The sequence below is a fragment of the Stegostoma tigrinum genome, chromosome 32 (assembly GCF_030684315.1).
Source record: "Stegostoma tigrinum isolate sSteTig4 chromosome 32, sSteTig4.hap1, whole genome shotgun sequence".
NCBI lineage: Eukaryota > Metazoa > Chordata > Chondrichthyes > Orectolobiformes > Stegostomatidae > Stegostoma > Stegostoma tigrinum.
Window position 1 is genome coordinate 33,813,370 of NC_081385.1, and position 13,853 is coordinate 33,827,222.

The following is a 13,853-nucleotide window of genomic DNA, read 5'->3' on the forward strand; positions in this document are numbered from 1 at the left end:
GATTAAGCTGGAGGGTAATTGCAATGAATCAGAGAGGAATTACTGGAGACTTCATTCCAGGATGCAGTGGCACCCATTAGGATAGAGTGTTCTGATTTGCTCAATGAGAGGGATAAGAGAGTCTGATTGAGAATGAAACAGACATGGGTGGAAACAGAAGGTGGAGGAGCCTTAGCCTTCACAATTGTCTCACAATTGCTTGAAGTGCTTACAGCTTATTTGAATGAGACTGAGACCTGCAGGATGGATAAGCTAGCTGACTGGGTTACAGAAAGCCATTCACGAGGGGGAGCAAAATAGAATGTAGCAGTAGTACAGGATTATATAATAAAGAGGACTGAAACTGTTCTTTGCATTGTAAAATGAGTCCGGCTGGTTGTGTTCTGTGCCAGGGTTAATAGTACGTGCACAGGGATGGAAAGGACCCTGCAGTGTGAAGGAGAGGATCCAGTCATTCTGATCCATGTGGGTATCGAGGACATAGGTAGACCAAGGAAAGAGGTTAAGTATAGGTAGCATGGAAGATGATAAACAGACTGTAGTAGGAAGGCATAGTGAGTACAAGTCTAAGAGTAAATCAATATATAAGGTTAGAAGTTATAAAAACAATAAAAGGACAAAACTAAATTCTGTATTTGAATGCACAAAACATTCAGAATGAAAGAGATAAATAGATCATGCAGATAGAAATATAAGAACACAACCTGATAGCAGGTTATGAAAATGTACAAGTGACATAGATTAAGACCTGAATATTAAGGCATACAGGACAGTTAGGAAGAACAGGAAGCTATGAAAAGGTGCTGTGATAGCTCTGTCAGTTATTGATAGTATTTGTACAATACAGAGGGATGATGGAAATTCAGGAAACCAGGATTTAGGTACAGTTTGAGTAGAGATGAGAAATTATAACAGCAAGAAGTCACTTGTGAAAGTGGGGTACAGTCCCCTTATTTAACTACAGAGCATGATTGCGAGGAAAGGAAGGAAAAATGAAGGTTTGTCAGAAAGGTAAGGCAATAATACCTTAATTTATATGTACACTGGAAAAGTCAGATGGCAAGGGTAGCCTAGATAAGAAGCTTATAGATTTCAGAATAGTTTTGTAGAATAGCACATTCTGAAGTTGACCAGACAGCATGCTACACGAGACCTAGAATTGTGGAATGACATAGGATTCCTAGGCTGTACATGGGGACCAGTCAGGAGACTTATCCTCCAGGACCTTAGAGTAGGATATTATCAACCCATTCCCAGTTTTTCACCTGAACAAAGAAGAAATAACAAAGACACTGCCAGAGACATCAGTCCTTCCCGCTATTCTTCCACTGTATCTCTTCAAGGCAAGACTTTAATGTCTGATAATACAGATAAAAAACAAAGAATATATTGAAAAGATGAGGGCATATTGTATTAAACAGGTATCAAGAAAAAGTTAGAAAAATATGTCAAAATCAATTCCTCGTGAGACCCAGGCAGTGAAGATTGGTGCCCTGTATAATTATCGGATGCACTACAATTGAATCAGAATATGTATTTCCTTGACATCCACATTGAAGATGTGACCACTGGATTTTAGGCTGGCGTGGGACCCTTGGCTGATATATTTGTTCTTTGATCTGATGATACCAAAGCTGCTTGCACTGGCTAAAGTTGTGATGACAAAGCTCACTGCAGATCAGACTTGGATCTTCTTGGCATTTACCAGTGCTAAACTGTCTGGCACATCCTTTAATAGATCAAGTGCGGGGCATAGCAAGTTCAGAGGTGTTAATGGTGGGAAAGCAGGATGGATCCAGAACACCTACCGTGTGGTCAGTATAAGTCAGAGCCTGTAGGCAGCCACAGCTCACAGGGCTATCCCTATTGCAATCATATTTCAAGGCCAATGGTCACTGAGCAAGATTGCCAATTTAAAGACAGCTTGATACTTTAAATGTACACTCACTCAGTTTGACCTTTATTTCCTATTTCTAAGCTGGATTGGAACTCATGGCCACGGAGAGAAAGACCAGAGGCTCAATCATTGCCTAAGCCACAGATAGAGTTACTCAGCAAATTAACTTTGGCATCTGTGAAGGTCTGATATAACAACAAAAAAAAGATAAATGAAACACAGCCAAGAAGTAGGCAAGCGAAAAGTCAGCTAAATATTTGTTATCTGAGCGTAAAATGATTACTGCTAAAATAAACTAACTGATGGGATTGTATAGAACATGTTTCTAGATGGAAGGCCTTGGGATTTTCAATTTCTGCTCTCAAATATATTCACAAACTACAATTCACTGAAGCAGAACAGGCTGCACAAACTGCCTGTGAATGAAGATGACAAAGGCACGTGTCTAAATCATGATGCTGTCAGAAGTGTGGTTCGTAGCACATTGTAAGCGGTGAATGGGGATATATCCAGTAAAAAGGGATAGGAGGAGTTGGAGAAACTAGAAACACAGACCTAGAGATAGGATTTTCAGAATAACTTGAAGGAAAGAGCAGATGAATAGTTTGGTATGTTAATATCTATAGGGCAGGGTGGAATGGAAAGGTCTTCATTGGAGTTTGTTTCTGAGCCATCTAAATAAGAGGAACAGAAGGTGTAGTCTGAAGGCTGAGGGGAAAGATTACCACTGGGAAGAGTAAACAAAAAAGTTGGAGGAGCTATTTGACTATGAGAAGGAAGAGCTTGGATGATAATCTGAAGCACAGCATCCCAGTCAGAGTTAGTTAATAACAGGTTGATAGTTTTAGGTGATTTTGTATGAACACAGAAGTTTAGATTAAATGTAGCTGATGCTGGGTGGAAGGAAGACTGCTGAAGAATCAAAAATTCAAGAAATTGCCCATCCAGGCAAAGAAGGCACAGACAAGAGTTTCAACCATGATGTAATGAGACAACAGCCTAGAAAGTTGCAGAGAAGGCATTTTATCTATTGGATTACTCCAATCTCAGGTTGTATTATTTTTGTCCTATTACATGCTGGAAATGTGATAGACCAACACACAGTGAGGGGAACTGGCAGCTGGGACTTCGTGAATGTTGAGTCCAATGCTCTATCTCCTGAATAAATTTATGGAAAGAAAGCAGATAAAGAAGGAAGTAGGATGAATTAGAGTCAAATTAGATTCAGAAATGAAGTTCAGATTTTTCAATGACCAGTGAGTCATTGCAACAGTGCAGAGTAGAGTGTAGCTGACTCTGAGGAAATTGCCTGGGAAATTGAAAATTCTGACGTGCAATTCGCTGGCACCAGGAACCCTTTGAAAAACCCCTTTAAAGTCAGAGGTTTTCTTCACCCTCTTGTGGTGCAGTTGTAATCCCTACCAGGAGGCCCGGATTCAAGACCCACATGCTCCTGAGGTATGTAATCACATCACTGAACAGGTTGGTTAGAAAAGTAGGTTAAATTAAAAAAAATGTTAAAGTGTTCTGACTCACTTAAGCTAAGTAGCTACACAGAAAAGGTTGAAGGATAAGAAACATACTCTGACTATTAAACTGACCCTAACTCACAATTGTCCCCACTCGAAGTCCCCAGACCCCTGACAGCTCCCTGAGCTTGACACTTCCTACCTCCTCCAACTCTAATGTTTCCAAGTATGGGTGGGTTATTATGAAAGGGAAGTGGTTTTAAGGCGAAAAGGCATACAAATACTTTAAAGTAACCAAGACAGGTGAATTCAAATACTGAGGTGCATAAGCTCATTATTCTCTTGTAGGCCCTACCTTGTTCTTTCAAGCGAATAATTTCTGTATCAGAACCAAAGCTGTTCCAGGCTGTGCAGTTGTAAATTGTTTGGAAGTCTGCCCTCACAATATTACTGATGGTTAGTGTGGAGATCACGCCCTCCTCCATGCTCACTGTCTCCACTGTGTAACGTCCTGAGGTCCCTGATTCTAGAATGTTCTCCTTCCATGACCAAGCCTGGGTGTATCCAATAGAAGAAAAGGAGAGATTAGATTATCGGAGATAATGGGAACTGCAGATGCCGGAGAATCCAAGATAACAAAGTGTGAAGCTGGATGAACACAGCAGGCCAAGCAGCATCTCAGGAGCACAAAAGCTGATGTTTTGGGCATCTAGGCCCAAAACGTCAGCTTTTGTGCTCCTGAGATGCTGCTTGGCCTGCTGTGCTCATCCAGCTTCACAGTTTGTTATTTGAGATTAGATTATCATCACTTTTGAAGATCATCAAGCCTGCCAGGACATTCCAGAGTGCCCTAAAAGTGAAGTAAGAGTACTTAATTAGTTGTGAAGAACTTTGGGATGTCCTGAGCTTGTGAAAGCTTAATAAATTGCATGATCTTTGTTTACATAATTATGCAGCACTGGACCTCAATTCTTTTCAGGATTCTGTTTGGAGAACATTAAAAATTTTTAATGGGAGATTGATTCTGATGCTGTTTGAGGACACAGGTGAAAAAAAATCTTCAAAGACTAATCCATCTTAGATCTTTTCCCTACTCCAGAAAGACATTTGAATGAATCGCAGAATTGCTACAGTGTACAAGAAGGCCATTTGGCCCATCGTGTCTGCTCTGCCTCTCTGACCAATTTGGTTCAGTGCCAATCTCCTGCCTTTTCCCTGTAAAACCTGCACATTGTTTCAATTTAAATGATTATATAATAGCTTCTTAAGAGTTCTTGCGATGCAATGGTAGTCTCCCCATCTTTAAGCCAGGAGGCTCAGGTTGAAGTCCCTCTTGCTGTGGAGGTGTCTGTGCCGGTTGATTTAATAGCATGTATAATGCCACCTTGTACACTTCAATGAAAGCTGCCTCCACCACAATCCCAGGCAGTGCGTTAAAACCGTAACTGTTCGATGATCACGCTCACATCATATTTGCTTCTTTTACAAAATGCTTTGAAGCTGTGCCCTCTGATTTTCAATCCATTTACAGCGCAGGAACAATTCCGCCTCATCTACAATATACATGATGCCTGCTTCCTGCTTGATTGCTGAGAATGACCCCTGATGGAAGGCACAGATTTGAGCAACACCTGTAATGTATAAGACTCTTGGTTAATAACCGATTGATAGTTTTCTGAAAATCAAAAGGAATGGCCAATACAATATGTTGATATGAAATTCCACAGCCATTCTGCTCCCTGGGATTTTAAATGATCTATTCTTATGACTTCAGCTAGGTAAGTCCTAAACTCTGGGATTATGAAAGGCAAGTCATTTTTGTTAAATGTACTAGGATTCTTTTGAGGATGTATCGAGCAGGGTGAACGTAGATCGAAGCAGTAAATGTTATGCATTTGGATTTTCAAAAGGAATTTGAAAGGTTGCCACACCATTAAGACAAGACAAAAATAGAAATGTCGGGGTCTATACACCAGCAATGTTAATGGATTGGATAACTAACAGGATATTTTCAAATCGGCAAACTCTAATAACGGATGCTGCAGGGATCAGTGCTTGGGCCTTAGTGTCCAATCTGCATTGATGTCTTGGATGATTGGACAAAAAGTATTGTTGCCGAACCTGCTGATGGTACAAAATTAATAGACAAGGAAGTTGTGACAAGGATACAAAAGCCCAGATCTTCCACTTAGCATTGATGTTGAACTTATTGGTGCTGGCTGTGAAGATTTCCATGGGCCGACCCTTTTGTAATTTTTCAGCTAGGACTGCTGATTCTAGTAGAAGTATTGAAGAGGTCAATGCAGGCATCAGACAGCAAATATCATGAGTACAAAAGCGGCAAGCCCCTTTTCACATCAGTAGCTACCCTGTCCTCATCAATTTTAAAGTTTCAAATCTTTTACTAACTAATGGGTTGGTAGTGAATGAGTGGGTGAGGTGGATGAATGGTACTTGGGTGATGGGGGAGAAGACAGGCATTTGGAACAGGTTGGGGGTGACTAGGGGAATTGTATTCAGTTCAGTTTCATTGATCTGTGAAGGAGACCAAAGATTAGCGAGTGTAACATTTTCTCGATAGGGATGTAGGTATGTTCAATCTAAAGTCTCTGATGCTGAGCTCAGGGATGAAGTCATTCACAGAGGCTCATAGGCTGTGGAAATTAACCCATTGAATGTTCAAACTTGCCAGGGTTGACAAAATTTCTGTGGTGTCTTGAAACTCACCTCCCAACTTATGTTGATTCTCCAACAATCAGGACACCATCAGCGTTGGACTGTTAATCCAGAGACCCAGATAACTTTCTGGGGACCCGGATTCGAATCCCACCGCAGTAGATGGTGGAATTTGAATTCAGTAAATATCTGGAACTAAGAATCTAATGATGGCTGTGAATCCATTGCCAATTGCCGGAAAAACCCAACTGATTCACTAATGTCCTTTAGGGAAGGAAACTGCCATCTTTACCTGGTCTGACCTACGTGTGACTCCAGTCCCACAGCAATGTAGTTGTTTCTTAACTGCCCTCTGGGCAATTAAGGATGGGTAATAAATGCTGCCTAGTTAGCGATCCCCATCCCATGAATAAAAAAAAATGCTGGAAAATTTAAGAGTATTGTGTGGAGGGTATAGACAGTCTGCGAAAGGGTACAGTTAAGTGGATAGGAAAACAGTTGGCAGATGGAGTACAATGTGTGAAATTATGAGGTTGTCCATTTTGAGCAGAATATGAAAGTATATTGTTACTAACTTGTGAGAGAAAACAAAATGGTGCAGCAGAGTGATCTAGGTGCTCCTGTATGTGAATCACACAAGGTTAGCTCACAGGTACAGCAAATATGGTAATCAGAAAGGGAAATGGAAAGTTGGACTTTATTGTAAGGGGAACAGTGTATAAAATTTGGGAAATTTTCTTACATTTGTACTCATTATAGCTCTTGTCTTCTTATTAACAGAAGATATACTTGCATTGGAGATAATTCAGGGAAGGTTCATGTAGCTGATTCTTGGAATAAAGAAATAGTTTCGTGCCGAAATTTGAGTGGGGTGTGCCTGACCTTATCTTGGTATATAAGGTTCTGAGGGATCATAATACGGTAGATGCTGAAAAAAATGATTTTTTTTTGTGGGGCAGTGTAAAACAACAGGAAAAAGTTTCAGAACAAAGTGTCTCCCATTTCAAACTATGAGGAGGTGGAGTTTCTTCACTTAGAAGCCCTTGAATATTGAGAATTCTCTTCTCCTGAGAGTAGTGTGGGAGATGATTATTTTAATATATCCATAGCTAAGTTAGATTGACATTTTTGATCTTCAAAGGGTATGTAGAATATGGAGCAGTTTCAAGGGGCCAAATGGCTTATTCCTGCTCCTATTTCTTATCGACTCATAGATTCATCCAGAATGGAAACAGACCTTTTGGTCCAATCAATCCATACTGACCATAATAAAAAACTAAACTAGTCCCACCTGCCTGCACTTGGCCTTTATCCCTCCAAACATTTCTTATATGTGTACTTACCTAAAAGTTTTTTAAATGTAACTGTACCCACATTCACCACTTCCTCTGGAAGTTCATTCCACTCTCAAACCACTCTCAGTGTAAAAAAAAATGCTTGTCATGTCTTAAAAATATGTCAGCTAACCTTGAAATCTCCACCCTAGGGAAAAGACACCTGTCATTCATCTTATCTATGCCCCCCTATAAGGTCACCCTCAACCTTCCACGTTCCAGGAAAGAATGTCTCCGCCTGTCCAGCCTCTCTTTATAACTCAAACCCTCCAATCACAGCAACAACCTGAGTAAATCTCTTCTGAACCCTCTCCAGCTTAATAATATCCTTCCTGCAACACGGCAACCTGCGCTGGACACATTACTCCAGAAGACACCCCACCAACATCTTCCACGTTATGAGTTATGAATTAAAGTTCTCGACCTTTTCTCTCCACTTTTAAGACACTGCTTGAAACCCTCTGTTTCCCGTCCTACTAGACCTTTATTGGAGACATGTTTTTCTCGTTTGAATACATGACGTTCGTTGTGATGTCCTACTATATTAAAGATGCGTTATTGCTACAAGTTGTTTTGGTAAAGTTTTGCAGTTAATGAAGTGAAGATTCTCTCCATCATCATCTAGGTCTGACTGTAAAGAATGATAAAAGAGGTGAAGTGTCCAGTGTCTGTGGAACTGTTACCCTGCGCTAGAGAAGCCGGGAACATTGAAAGGAAAGAGGAAATAAGGTATAAAGATTGTTTGCGGGCTAACTGATTAAAGCCCAAAAATTCTGGGAGTGATTCTGGGTGATTTACTGATATTTCTAGCCCAGACCTCTGTGTTGGGAGTAAGTATCTGGATAAGGGTGGGCAGCATCTCTGCTTCCATCTGGACTGTGGCTTGCGATTCACTGTGCAACTTGCAGTGAGAAAGAGTTCAAAATTAAACATAATTGTGGCAATTTACAAAACCCAAAAGAAATCCAGACGATTGCATCCAGTGTGAACCTGGAGCATCAAATTCAAAGCAAATCAAAGCATCCATAACATCAGGCCCAGAATGAACCTAGAGTGTCGAGCTGAGAGTTATCCCATAGTGAATCCAAGGCATTGGTTTCGGACTAAACCTAGAATATCGAGTTTAGCATAAACTGAGAGTGAACCCAAATCCAGTATAAAACCAGAGCCCAATATGAGTGGACAGTGCTGAACTAAATAGGGGGCCTCAGCCATTAATCTGAGCTATCTCCCACTGATTACTTCCGTGTGCTGAACAAACCCAGGGACTGGAAACTGCAGCTGGAATCCATCCCAATAGACAGTCCATCATCATCAAAGAGGATCGTCCAGCAATCACTGGCAGAATGCATCAGAGAGAAACCTCTTATTGTTCAGTTTCCTCAGCATGTCCCCATTTGCTGCACTTCTCAATAATTCATTTACAGCGACAACTTAATGTGCAGTTAATAATCATACACAATCCCTGGGTATTGTGTGCATTTGAGAACAGGGATCCCCCACATATTTCCTCACCTGCTCAAACTAATCAGTACAAAGCTGAAAGCAGTGCGATGAACGTGAAACCCACAGCTGACATTAGAGATTGGGAACAATTCATTCCCATTTCAGAAATGATTCAGTTTTATTTCTGCTGATCCATAAAGGCTTCTTGCTGCAATAAAAAAGCCATTAGCTAAGGAACTAATGAGAACTCGAGCATCTGTACAGCTTTCGCATGTTCTACATATCTAATCACCATTGTATAGGCTGCACCAGATGTTTCTCACCGATAGCGCTGAATTGGGCTGTGCATCTGTAAACTATATCCCCTTTCTTTTTTTAACTTCCAACCTTTATTGAATTTTCTCTGCACTGCTGCATTGCCAGTGGTGACTTGTGTTACAGTGAGGGGAAGGGATACAGGAAGAATTGTCCAATATTCATTTATATGTTTAAGATAGAATTACAATTAAGGAAAATTTGACATTGCATCACACAGGCAGATAAAATGACCAAAAGCTTACCGACAAGCCAGATTTTAAGGAACATCTTCAAGTAGGGCGGGGAGGTAGAGAGGTTTATGGGGAGAATTCTGGAGATTACATCAGAGGGAGTTGAAGATGCTGAAAGTGCCGGTAGAAAGATTAAAATTAGGGTTTGAAGAAATCAGATTTAGGGTAGTGCAGAGGGTTGTAAGGCTTTAGAAAACTCCTGTTCCCCCTTTTTGAAAATCCCCTTCACTTTCTGCTATCCAACATACTGCTGGTTCAGCTTTCCCCTCAGTTGTGCTGTTGAAGACACTGGTTTCCCCTGGGGTCCAGCTTTACTGGTTTGCTCATTTCCTGCCATTATTCTGCCCTGACCTGGCTGATAATGTGAAAAAAAACTTGGCAATTGAGCTGAAGTTAGGATCTGAAGGTCCTGAAGAGCTAAGCAAAAGGGTGCAACAGTGACTTTCAAAAGGAAGGATCGGGTTGTGTAATTTATTGGGAAACACATTTAGAGGGTCAGAAATAAAGGGGCAAAAGGCCTCCTTCAATACGGTATGAATCCATTCGGTAGCTTTCTTCCTAATTACTATCTGAATAAATTTGGAGTGGTCATTCTTTGAATTGAAGCAGCTTGGTACGAGCTCCGTTGGCACATACATCTATATTTAGGATATAAAATAAGTCCAGGGCTTTGGTCTGGGGGTGTTTGGCATGTTATAAGTGCGGATTAAAATTTACAAAAGAGTGTCAGAAAAAGGGTAAGTATTTTTCTATATCTTGTAAATTACGAGCCTACAAACTAAGGAAAAACATTTTGCTGACTTTGGTACAAGAGGTATTTGAGCATTCACACAACTGTACTTAATTTCTTGTAACAGAAGCATTTCAGGGTGTTTCTGAGAGAAATCTGAACTTTTGTGTTGTAAATAGTGGGTGTGCTATTAATATGTAATTGGCCTGCCCATTGGAAGTGATTAAAGGTTGCATATCTTCTCATTGGCAGGTTAAGGATCAAATTCTCATCCTGTAATCAAACAACACAGAAGGAAAGCATTTGACCTAAATTCTTTGAAGCAGTTTTTCAATTAGACCAACACCTCTGCTCTTTCCCAAAAATTTGCTGCTTTTAATATTTTGGTCGTAGATGTTGCTCATCTTTTTTGCTCACTTGGAGATTGATTCAAGGTTCACCTCTGTAAATTAATTCATTACATGCTAATATTATAAATATTCAACATAGTGCTCAGTTATGAGTATCACAAGGATCTGTCCTAGGTCCTCTTTTATTTGTGATTTTTGTAAATGATTTGGATGAAGGAGTGGAAGGGTGGATTAGCAAGTTCACGGTTGATATGAAGGTGGGTCACATTGTGGACAGTACGGAGGTCTGTTCCGGGTTGCAAAGGTACATTGATAGGATTCAGAACTAGGCTGAGAAGTGGCAGATGGAGTTTAACTCTGAAAAGTGTGAGGTGATTCAATTTGGAAGGACAAACTTGAAAGCAGAAAACAGGGTTAATGGAAAAATTCTAGGCAGAGTGAAGGAGCAGAGGGATCTTGGGGTTCATGTCCATAGTTCCCTGAAAGCTGCCACCCAAGTGGATAGAATTGTTAAGAAGGCATATGGTGTGTTAGCTTTCATTAATAAAGGGATTGAGTTCAAGAGCCATGAAGTTATGCTCCAGCTATACAAAAGCCTGGTTCGGCCACATCTGGAGCATTGCGTCCAGTTCTGCCCGCCTCATTACCGGAGAGATGTGGAGGCATTGTAAAAAGTGCAGAGGAGATTTACTGGGATGGTGCCTGGAATGGAGGGAAGGTCTTACGAGGAAAGGTTGAGAGACCTAGGGCTTTTCTCTTTAGAATGATGAAGGATGAGAGGTGACTTGATAGAGGTATACAAAATGATCAGAGGTATAGATAGAATAGACAGCCAGAGACTTTTTCCCAGGGTGGATGTAGCTAATATGAAGGGGCATAGTTTTAAAGTGAGTGGAGGTAGATACAGGGGAGATGTCAGAGGCAAGTTCTTTACTCAGAGAGTGGTAGGAGTGTGGAATGCATTGCCGGAGAAGGTAGAGGAGTCGGCCTCATTAGGGGCATTTAATTGGCTATTGGATAGGCATATGGATGATAGTATAAGGTGGGATGGAGGTTAGATAGACCTTAGGATTAGGGTAAAAATTTGGCACAACATCGTGGGCTGAATGACCTGTACTGTGCTGTACTGTTCTATATTCTATGACTCAGGAAATCTGCCTTTAACTCATTGTTGATCAGCTTCAATAATCCTAACCTTCATAGAGCCAGTGACGGTCTGGGGTGTATAGTATTAGAGCCTGTGGTGTTGGAGGTAGAAATATTAGCATGGTTAGAGGATCAACTAACTAATAGAAGACACACAGTTGGAATAATGCAGGCATTTTCAGGATGACAGCATGTAATTAGTAGAGTAATTAGGGATTAGTGCTAGGGTCTTAACTGTTTACAATATGTATTAATGAATTTGATGAGTGAAGTGAAAGCATTACTGCCGGGTTTGTAGATGACACAAAAATAGGTGGGAAGGCATGTAGTGAGGATGATATGACCAACCTGCGGACTGATTAAATGAGTGGACAACGACTTGAAGATGAAATACATTATGAGGAAATGTGAAATTGTGAACATTGGCAGGAAGAGTAGAGGAGCTGAGTATTATTTAAAGAGAAAGACAGAGGAAATCTGCAATACAGAGCGATTTGGTAATCCTGGTGTAGAAATTGCAAAAAATTAGCATCCAAGTTCAGCAGGTACTAGGAAAGGCAAATGGAATGTTTTTCTTTATTTCAACGGGGGTGGAATATAAAAATAGGGAAGCCTTGCTAAAACTATATGAGCATTAATCAGATCACAATTAGAATTATGTGAACAGTTTTGGTCTCTTTATTTAAGGAGAGATATACTGATATTGGTGTCAGTTCAGAGGTTCACAAGGTTGATCCTCGTAGGGAGGGACTGTTTATGAGGAGAGATTGAGTAATTGAAGTTCAGAGATTGAGCGATGACTTTATTAATACATATAAGATTCTTAGAGGGCTTTGCGTTGTAGATGTGGAGAGTTTGTTTCCCCTAGTGAGACAGTCTAGGATCAGACAGTATAGCCTCAGAGTAAGAGATTTCCCAGTTAGGATAAAGATGATAAGGAAGTTCTCCCAGGGTATTGAACTTGTGGAATTCTTTGTTGCAGAATGGTATGAAGGCTGAGATAAGTTTTTAATCAGTAAGAGGTACAAGGCTTATGGGGAGAAGGCAGGAAAGTGAAGTTGAGGATTTATCAGATCAGCCATGATCTCATTGAATATCAGTATGGACTCAATGGTCTGAAATGACCTACTTATGCTCATTTGAAAAATGGTCTTATGAAACATTGTAAGTTGAAATGCTGCACATTCCAAGACATCCAGAAATTAGTGATATAAAAAATACGAAACTTTAAATGCAGCGTATAAAATGTGATGGCAATAGACAATGGGAACTTTGAGTTGAAAATTGAAAGGAGGTGATAGCACCTCAGGGTTCCCACTTAATATTGTCTCAGTCAATGTCATTTCTGTTTTGCGCTGTTCACTAAACACACAGCATATGGTCATTTAAAGTTGTAAAGTTTGCTCTAACATCCTTTCTTGTTTGGTAGCTTGCACTTTCCACATGCGCACATCGTGGTGCCCCAGCTGCACTGTACTAGCTTGATTCTGTACTAGCCTTAACCTTGATGTCCTGATCCCACTGTCCGTTCTCACCAACAAACACCTCAGTGCCTGTTAGCACTAGTGGTGTCTTGATCTGTTGGGTCCTGTTTGCCTGGCTCCTTTCATGCTCTTAGCTTTCACTGAGATTCCTGGGCATCTTGAACTGACCCTGCATTGATCAAAGTCTGACACTAGATGGAGCTTGGTCAATGCAAAATCAGGTGTCTGGTGTATTTAATTTTTACGTTTAAAGTTCTCATTTATGATTTTTTTATATTCCTAAACTTATTTTGTTTTGAATGTCATTTCATTTGTAAATATCTTAGGATGTGCAGCATGTTGACTGATATTGTTTAAATATTTTACTCTGCTGAGAAACATACTAAAATACCTAAAACCTAAGTATAATTTTTATATTCTGTTATCTATTTTAGTTTGTCAATTATTTCATCCAGAATGCACAGAACCACACATGTGCGTTGAAGTATTTCAACTTTACTTTGTTTTCTTCTGGGTAAGAAGTGTCTGAAAGATCTTAACTCTGGTTTTGGTGAGAATGATATGGGAATGATGCATTTTAAAATCATTTCATTTAAAGGTATGATTTTTGGGAACATTAAATGAGCACTTCTGTATTATTTGTAGAATCTTCCTGTGTGTAACTTAATTACAAATTTCTTACAATACTGGTAGTTGCAGAGGTTACAGTTCACTCAGGGAATCCAAATTGCTGTGGTACAATGGACTTGCGGGTGCATGTTGTAGCCTCGAGC

The 13,853-nt window shown here is 40.2% G+C and overlaps 1 protein-coding gene across 2 annotated transcripts in view; it reads right to left on the minus strand.

Moving 5' to 3' along the window:
• The window catches only part of kirrel3a (kirre like nephrin family adhesion molecule 3a), a 564,427-nt gene that overhangs the window by 43,766 nt on the left and 506,808 nt on the right, over window positions 1-13,853 (minus strand). For both annotated transcript variants that reach the window (XM_048562289.1, XM_048562290.2), the window contains exon 11: window positions 3,722-3,920. In XM_048562289.1, the coding sequence (XP_048418246.1) occupies window positions 3,722-3,920 (199 nt within the window). The remainder of the gene's footprint in view (window positions 1-3,721; window positions 3,921-13,853) is intronic.